Below are 9,255 nucleotides of genomic sequence, written 5' to 3' on the forward strand. Positions count from 1 at the left end.
ATTTCATCAGGGTTGAGCTACTTTCTAACGTGGCTTATGGAGTCTAATCTTTGCACAAGGCTACCGCTCACAACCGAACCATCACACTGCATGTATCCAACATCACACAACAAACCCCCACCACCAACACACCACGGCCCCACTCCACCTTCCGCATGAATCGCTACGGTTGACGGTACGATGAACCGCTGTCGCTGGGCTGAGAGTGTGTGCATCCCCGGTGTGTGTGTTTGTGTGTGTGTGTGTGTGTGTGTGTGTGTGTGTGTGTGTGTGTGTGTGTGTGTGTGCGCGCTCGTGCGTGTGTGTGTGTGTTGGTGTGTGTGGGGTTGTGTTGGTAGTAGGCGAGTGGCCATGAAGGGGGGGGAGGGTGTAATGGCACCATCTGGTGTGCGCTGAGCGTCACTCCTCCACACTCTGCTCAGCTAGGAGGAGGAGCAGGTGGAGTCCATCTGCTGGTGGATGGGCTCTGTCGTCGTGCAGCAGAGCGGATGGGGACCCTCACACCTCTCCTTAATGGGGGCCGGTGCATGGCTCACATTGGCGCTACATCCTCTTTACAGGGGGCGGTCAGGGGGGCGGGGGGGAGTGTTTGCTTTTTTGGGGGTGTTGTGCAACATTGCAATAACATTAGGAAGAAAAAACTGAAAACATTCTTCTATTCATGCCTGGGTATAGATACCGGTTTGTAGATATATAGGTATAGAGGTGTATAGATCTCATTATCTTCCGCATACCTGTCCATGCTGAATTATAGATTATAAACCTATTCAAAAGTGTAGCAACCCGCCGCGTCCACACGCTTTAACTTTAACTTTAAACAACCTTGTAGGCCTGTCGGACGATTAGCCAGGCACCCACTGTCATATGCGAGCAGCTCACCTTGTCAACCAAGACTGTAAAAGGAAATCGGCTATCTGGAATACAGACTTTATTCTCTTGAGGTTATATGACAGGTCAAAAGTTTAAGATGTTAAGATCAACACTATTATCCATACTGGCTTCAACAATCCTAGAAATAACTAGACACTTGGAGGCATCCAAACCTATGAGGCTAAATCAATATCATCACATTATATTTCAAATGTTCGTTTTTCCCTGTATATCTTACAGTGTAATCACAGTGATTTGACTGCATTTCATTACTTCATTCACAACAACAAGTTCAAATACGTATTCATTTTGACGTAGTTAGCAGGCTTAACAATGTTAAGCGATCAGAATCATACTTTTCATTCTATTTAAGTACAAATAAATTATATGTACCATATGCACCATTGACAATTATACACATTAATACAGTTATTGTATAAAGATAATCCACTCATTATACTCCGTATTAATAAAGATAACAATAATTGAATCCACACTGGTTAAGAGATTATACTGTAGCATTATGTTTAAGTTATGGTATATCAAATATATATGTACCCTTACAGTCCAAGCACATTATCCAGGTGTGTGATTGGAATCAGTTGGACTTGTTCTTGATGCGGACCAGCTGGGAGCCATTGTGCAGTACCCAGAACAGCAGACAGAGGGAGACAAAGGCCTGGGGAGACAACAGAGTCCTGCGTTAGGTTCCTGCGGTTGCTAGAGTCAGAGTGTGTGTGTGTGTGTGTGTGTGTGTGTGTGTGTGTGTGTGTGTGTGTGTGTGTGTGTGTGTGTGTGTGTGTGTGTGTGTGTGTGTGTGTGTGTGTGTGTGTGTGTGTGTTTGGTGTGTGTGTATGTTTGGTGTGTTTGTGTGTGTGTGCATGTTTGGTGTGTTTGTGTGTGTGTGTGTGTGTGTGTGTGTGTGTGTGTGTGTGTGTGTGTGTGTGTGTGTGTGTGTGTGTGTGTGTGTGTGTGTGTGTGTGTGTGTGTGTGTGTGTGTGTGTGTGTGTGAGGGCTACCGTCTTTAATAATTACTATGAAATATGATCACTTTCGTATTCAGAGTGAGTTAATGGAGAGAAAGAGAGAGAGAGAAAGATAGAGAGAGAGAGAGAGAGAGAGAGAGAGAGAGAGAGAGAGAGAGAGAGAGAGAGAGAGAGAGAGAGAGAGAGAGAGAGAGAGAGAGAGAGGGAGTGATAAAGGACTATGGTTGCAGTGAGATACTAATACTGCTTAACTTGAGCTTCATGAGCTTTATTTACTTTCATGGCAACAACCGGTCCCTATGGTAACATAGTTCTGTCAGAAGGGATTATCCGAAGACTCCAAAAATGACAACAATATTTTTTCTTTTTAACCCCTGGTCACCCACTATTTGCAGCCTGAAACAGCAAATTCTACAGCTTTCTATTTTCGCTATGTCTTTTCTCATTATTCTTAGTCCTCACTAAGACTCACTTAACTATTTATTCCATCTTTCCAGTTCAACATGATTATTACTTTGCCTGGAGTCTGGGACTTGGAAACTGGGAATTCTAGAAATCGATGGAGACATACATATTTTAATTGAATCTCTCTCGATCACAAGAGAAGCGGTATCCTCCCACAGGACGAAATAGTATAAAAGAATAACGTCATAATAGTACAATATAGTAATATCAAGGGGTATCCATAGTATACATGTAGGGATCTTTCAGCAAGATGCTTACATGCTCCATAATGACCTGTATGTATCTGAATTGATTGTACGTCCCTTTGGATAAACGTGTCTGCTTAACAACAAAAAGGTACACTGCTTCGTGTGCAGGGCCGCTTGTAGCCCAGGGTGTGGCAGCTGTAATATACGAGCGGCCACCACCAAGGAAAACACTTAGGAGTGGATCCCTCACTGAAAGAAAACACCGGACCCCCCTGGGGGCCAGCCCGCCGTCGTAGGGCGACACCGAAAGTTTTTTTTATCTTGCCCAAAGGTTAAGGAGCAGGGTGAGAGAGCATCTCCCATGGTGCACCTTGGCCCGGGTCAAACGGTCACGGCAGCAAGGGGAGGGCTACACACTTCACCCCCCGCTGGGCGAACTGGGCCATAAACTGCATCCTACCTCACAGGGCCGGCCAGAAGGACCAAACCCTCCCGTGTCCATCACAAGGCCTGATGGGAAAATAAGCAATGTCGTCCCCCCCCCCCCCCCCCCCCCCCCCTTCTCTGGAAACCACAGCTGTGTTCCTCAGGGCAAAGGAGAGGGGGGAGACCAGGAAGGCAGAGGGGGAGAGAGGGGGGGAGGGAGCGAGAGAGAGGGAGAGAGCTAGGGAGAGAGTGAGAGCGAGAGAGAGCGAGAGCGAGAGAGAGAGAGAGAGAGAGAGAGAGAGAGAGAGAGAGAGAGAGAGAGAGAGAGAGAGGGGGTAAGAGTGAGATAGAGAGAGAGAGAGAGAGAGAGAGAGAGAGAGAGAGAGAGAGAGAGAGAGAGAGAGAGAGAGAGAGAGAGGGGGTAAGAGTGAGATAGAGAGAGAGAGAGAGAGAGAGAGAGAGAGAGAGAGAGAGAGAGAGAGAGAGAGAGAGAGAGAGAGAGAGAGAGAGAGAGAGAGAGAGAGAGAGAGACCGGAATAGAGGGTGTAATGCATGCTAAACATTCAGTTCTCCCTCCACATGGGGGCCCCTAACTACCTGGCCCAGGGTGAGAGTGCTGGGGGATGACCTCAGAGCCTGGAGGAAGTGAGTGTGTTTTCAGGAACTGAAAAAGACCCAAAAGAGGACGTGGAAATGATTGTAGCCTCATTGTGGAGGGCCATCATTACAGCTCCACGACAACGTTTGATACCGTCACATCTGTATTATCTTTCTATCCACGTCCCTCCGTCTCCATCCCTCTCTTACACGCTCTCTGTCTCTTTCAATTCCTGCCTCTCTCTTTGCATGCTGCCTTCTCTCTTTCGGTTTCTCTTGCCCTTTCTTCACATTAAAGGCAGCTCTCCTTAAAGGCAAGAGGAGAAAAAAAGGGGTCTGGGTCCAATTCCGTTCATGGCACAGCACATGGCAGCCGGGGGAGGACCGGCCCGCCGTCCGGACCCAAGTCCCCACTGTCACCAAAGCCCCGGGGCCGAGGGCCGAGGCTTCTGGGACCAGAACTTAACAAATCAGGTTTAAATCTGACAGACCATTCTATTGAAGCTGAACGCTAGCACAGATTGGTTTGTTCTGCGTCCCCCGTCTCTCTTTTCCTCTCCATCTCTCGCCCACTCTCTTTCCCTTTTTTTCCCTATCCCCCCACTCTCTCTTGCTGTAACTCTTTCTATTTCCCTGCGTTCTTTCTCTCCCTTTCTTTCGCTCTATCCCTCTCTTTTCCTCTCCCCCTTCTCCCTCTATCCCCCCCTCTCTCTCTGCCTATTTCCCTCTGTCCCGCTCCCTCTCTCTCTCTCTTTCTCTCTCTGCCTCCTTCCCTCTCTGCCTCCTTCCCTCTCTGCCTCCTTCCCTCTCTGCCTCCTTCCCCCTCTCTCTCCCTCCCCCTCCCTCCCTCCCTCCCTCCCTCTCTCTCTCTCTCTCTCTCTCTCTCTCTCTCTCTCTCTCTCTCTCTCTCTCTCTCTCTCTCTCTCTCTCTCTCTCTCTCTCTCTCTCTCTCTCTCTCTCTCTCTCTCTCCCTCCCTCCCTCCCTCCCTCCCCTCCCTCCCTCCCTCCCTCCCTCCCTCCCTCCCTCCCTCCCGCTCTCTCTCTCTCTCTCTCTCTCTCTCTCTCTCTCTCTCTCTCTCTCTCTCTCTCTCTCTCTCTCTCTCTCTCTCTCCCTCTCTCTCTCTCTCTCTCCTTATCCACCCACTGCATCGGCTGGGTTTCAAGCGGCCGGAGTAAGAGACTCATATGGGACAGATTACATAGTGGAAGGAAGCAGGTTTGATCATCTACAAATAAGCATTACAAGCGACGCACGCCGCTTCGCAAAGTAGGCATCTCAACAGATCGTCTGGCACTCACTCTGTTTTGACTTGGGGAGAAGGTACTTGGTGAGGGAAAACCGAAAGGCCTGTGGTTTTAGCTGGACGCTTCCCCTCTGCCTTCTGAGTTAACCCTTTAGGCGGTCACAGGGTATTCATGAGTGCGTTTCTCTACCGTACTCATAGAGTGAGTCACATTCAGATCAGTGAAGAACCACGGATGAACTCCTGAGGAGGCAGGGAGTCATTTACTTTCAGGGAATCGGCTGCCCCACCATGTGGCATCGATTCGGTCAAGAAGACCTCGGTCGATGCTCTCGTTGGGAAGATTGTATTTTACCAGAGCCACACTGGAGAAGAAAAAACACAAATGTTTTGAATATTTCGATTTTCTGTAAAATCGTTGAGTTATTTGTCCGCCCAGCAGACGTATCTGCTCCATCACACCGATAACCTATCAAATCACGGCCCTCCTGGCCCTGCTGGCTGCACAGGCGTACATATAGGGGCGGGGCCCGGTGACCCGCGGCCCTGCGCCTGGCCCCTGCAGGCTGGCAGGGCGGGATCGGCGGGACAGCGCCAGCGGGGGGGGGGGGTCCGCCACCAGCTGGCCCGCTGATTGAAATGAAAACACGTCTGAGAGGTTCTGCAGGCTGTCAAGCCTGTGATGCATGGCCTGGAGGATGTTTCCATGGTCCCCCCCCCCCCCCCCCCCCCCCCCCAACATATGGACACTGTACCCCCAGACCTGGCCCCCTCCACCGTGAGGGAAGATCTCTCCCGTTGTGCCGGACGTCCCTGGATGGATGAGCCAGTCTATGAAGAGGTACGTCAGGCTCACTGCTTGTTTGTCTTCCTCACCGAGTGGAGGCGATGAGAGGGTTGAAATTCAGTTTATTTCGTTATTGCGTTTATTTTAGTAGGATTTTACAGATGGGAATTTGCATAAATCTCAATGATCCAGGATAGTTTCCAAAAACATTTTTGTCTACAGTTATTTTTTCTCAAAACGGCAAACACATGGATACCCTCACTTAGTGTGCATTCACACACGAGAACGTGCATGGTAACAGTGTAAACACACACACACGCACACACACACACACACACACACACAAACACACACACACACACACACACTCACACACACACCTGCTGCAGTATGCCATAGACCAGTGGTTTTCAAACTGTGGGGCGCGCCCCCCCTGGGGGGCGCCAGGGTTCTTCAGGGGCGGCGCGACGTGAGAAAAATATAAACCCGAAAAAACCGGAAAGTCGATGATTCAAATCATCAATCGTACTTCAACTGTAGAAGTAACCTAACTAAATCAATTTTCAACCGTTTATCTTCGTGCAAACCATTTAACAAATCTACACACTTGTATCTTCAATAATATCGAAACAGAATTTCGATATCATTTAAAATGTCTTCAGAATCACAGTTTTAGTTTCATACTGCTTCGTTCTCAGCTGTTTTCATTGAAGACGTCAGCCCATTCTGATACACCTACTTCTAGACATCGTAACCAGTGGCGGTTCTAGGTCCAGTTACGCCCCTGGCAAGACTTCCTACAAGCGGGGGGGGGGGGGGGGAGGGGGGGTATCGTGTTGTATCGTGAACCTACGGACTTCAGTGAGGGTTTCATTCCGTCTATACACGGCACCTTCTCAACGAGCAGGTGTGCGCCTGCAGCCAGAGGGGGCGCCAAAATACCTATTCCCCACACAATGTTATGTCGTACTTCATTGATAACCGCTACGCAGCGCATTTTTTTTTTTATACTGCTCGTGGCGCCCCCCATGTGATTTGCCGCCCCCCACAAATATGCCGCCCCGGGCGGCTGCCCGGTTCGCCCGTGCCTAAAACCGCCACTGATCATAACTCATTCATTTTTCAACCGTTTACCATCGTTCAAACCATTGAACAAATCTACACACTTGTATTTTCAATACTATCCAAACGGAATTTTGATAGCATTTATACTTTTTTCAGAATCACAGTTTTAGTTTCAAACCGGCATCGTTTTCAGTTGCTTATAATAATTTAGGTCACCATAGCAACGCCGGTAAACAAACCCCGCCGAATAGTCGAATCTCTGGACTGAAAAAGCAGATCTGATTCGACTCTGAAAATTCAGAGTCGGGGACCCTGAATGAATCTGTGTAAACTCAACTGGCAGAGTTTACACAGATTAAGATGTTCAAATGTATTTAAAAAAGGTTAAGCTAAAACATGCTTAGATAAAGTTGTTAAATTGTGTTAAATGTGTTTAAAAACGCACAAAGATGTTATAATGTTTCAGAAATATGTTTAAAATGTTTAAAAAATATGTTTAAAAAATATGTTTCAAATGTTTAAAAAATATGTTTCAAATGTTTTAAAATTATGATCAGAGATGTTTAAAATGTGTAAAATAATTAAGATAGCTTTCAAAACACAGGTCTTTAGAACATTTCTTTTTTGGGGGGGGGGCTCAGCTGAATTTTGTTCTCTGAGGGGGGGCTCACTCTCTCACACTTTGAAAACCCCTGCCATAGACAATTACACTAACCTAGTCTTACACACATGCACACATGTCCACAGGCCCCCCCCCCCCCCCACCCACCCACACTCACAGCCCCCCACTGCACTTCCTGTCTATACATTATGCGCAGGCCTACAGTTTGAGGTGCGCAGGTTCTGCAGACTCAGGAAGGATACGCTGAGCTCCCTAATGTCCCCCTGGGGACGCCCGTCTACTGCCTGGGCTGTAGTAAAAAACCCTGAGAAATATCCATGTCACACTCCCACGCACGCACACACACACACACACACACACACACACACAGAGAAAGCCGCACATACACACAATGACTTATGAGGACCGGCGGTAACGAGACAGTGTGAGTGTATCAAAACACAATGAAAAGAATTATACGCCAGTTTGAAGAATTGTAAAGAGTGGCCCAGACGCCGGTTTGAACTGGAAACCCTAGTCCTGCTCCTGCCGGACTCTCCGTCAGACTCTCGGGAGAGCTGAAGGTTAGAAGGGCTAAAGGTCATGCACATTGGGTCAAGTGTTCAGTCAACACGGAGACAAACACAGAGTACCATGGCGCTTTCAGAAGCCCTAGTTTTTTTTTTTTCTCCCCCGGCGTTCTTCTTAAATCAGGGGAATTCACTGGCCCTGATTTCTCCCGCTCATTCCCTCGTTGCGTCTCCTGGTCTGAATTTACCGTTGGCCCCTGGGAGCTTGGCTGCGGCTCCACTAGGAGAAGCCCACCCTTCACTCACATCGCGAGTCCCTGGGTGGGCCCGCCGAGTGTGTAAGATGATGGAAATTTGGAGGACTGGTTCGCAGGCATGATTCCAGAACCCCCCCCCCCCACCCCCCACCCCCCCACCAGAAAAACACAATAGCGTAAGGCGAGGAGGAAGGATGAGGGGGGAGTCTTGCAGATCTAGGCCCCCCTGTTGTATAACGGGTGGAGGGACATGAAGGGAGGCAGAGTGGTGCCTGTCTACATCTTCTGAGCAAAAGGGTTCCATAGGATTCTTCAAAGGAGTTGAGGTCTGGACAGATGGGCCCCCACGGGCCCCGTGACTCACGGCCTTTCCATCGCCTCCCCCTCCCCTCGCTGACAGACAGAAGATAGGCCCACGGACGGAGCCAGGGACACGGCTCTGACTAGATGTTTTAGGGGCGGCTCTTTGTGGTATGTCTACACTATGGATAAACACAAGAGGTAATCCAGTGTCAAACCATTTTAATCTAAAATGAGATTAGGAACATTAGATTGAATTCTTCTGGTCCGTTTTAAAAATTCTATGCAGTTCGACAATTTCCACTGGCAGCATTGTGGCTTATTTTGTAAGTAATTTCATCATTTCTGGAAATATAAAATCGCCAAAGGCCCCAGATGAAGATTGGTATGTGATCGTCTATTTCTATGATTAAAAACCACTACTTCTACCCAGCATAGAAACACAAACCTTTTGCAAACATTGGATTGTTTTACAGGGACATGGACTTGTTTCTTAGTTATAACTAACACTGTAAATTGAAGAGAGTTTGAGAGAGAGAGAGAGAGAGAGAGAGAGAGAGAGAGAGAGAGAGAGAGAGAGAGAGAGAGAGAGAGAGAGAGAGAAAGGGAGAGTGAGAGAGAGAGAGCGAGAGAGAGGGAAAAGGGAGGGAGAGAGAGAATGTAAGAAAGGAAAAAGGGATAAAAACTTATATTAGCTAATGTAAGGTACTGATTTAAGTAGTGAGGCTCATAGCTGAATAAAATCGATCATGTTGAGGTTTCACATTTCTTGGCCGTGGTGGAGTCCCGTCTCTGCAAGGTCGTCCATTCGCTAGCCGACCCGCTGAGCAACGCTCGTGGAGGGTAGTGTACATTTTCACGGACGCTACACAACTATTTCGCTGCGCAACACAGAGTTGCCTGGGGGCCGTATGATAAATCGCATAACTACTGTATCCT

At 48.2% G+C, this 9,255-nt stretch overlaps 1 protein-coding gene across 1 annotated transcript in view; it reads right to left on the reverse strand.

The window, feature by feature from the left end:
- Positions 1 to 911: 911 nt before the first annotated feature.
- The window catches only part of agmo (alkylglycerol monooxygenase), a 42,246-nt gene continuing 33,902 nt past the window's right edge, over positions 912 to 9,255 (reverse strand). The window contains exon 13 of the mRNA XM_030371642.1: positions 912 to 1,549. Coding sequence (XP_030227502.1) covers positions 1,469 to 1,549 — 81 coding nt within the window. The 3' untranslated portion in view covers positions 912 to 1,468. The remainder of the gene's footprint in view (positions 1,550 to 9,255) is intronic.

Source organism: Gadus morhua, chromosome 11, assembly GCF_902167405.1.
Source record: "Gadus morhua chromosome 11, gadMor3.0, whole genome shotgun sequence".
Classification (NCBI taxonomy): Eukaryota; Metazoa; Chordata; class Actinopteri; order Gadiformes; family Gadidae; genus Gadus; species Gadus morhua.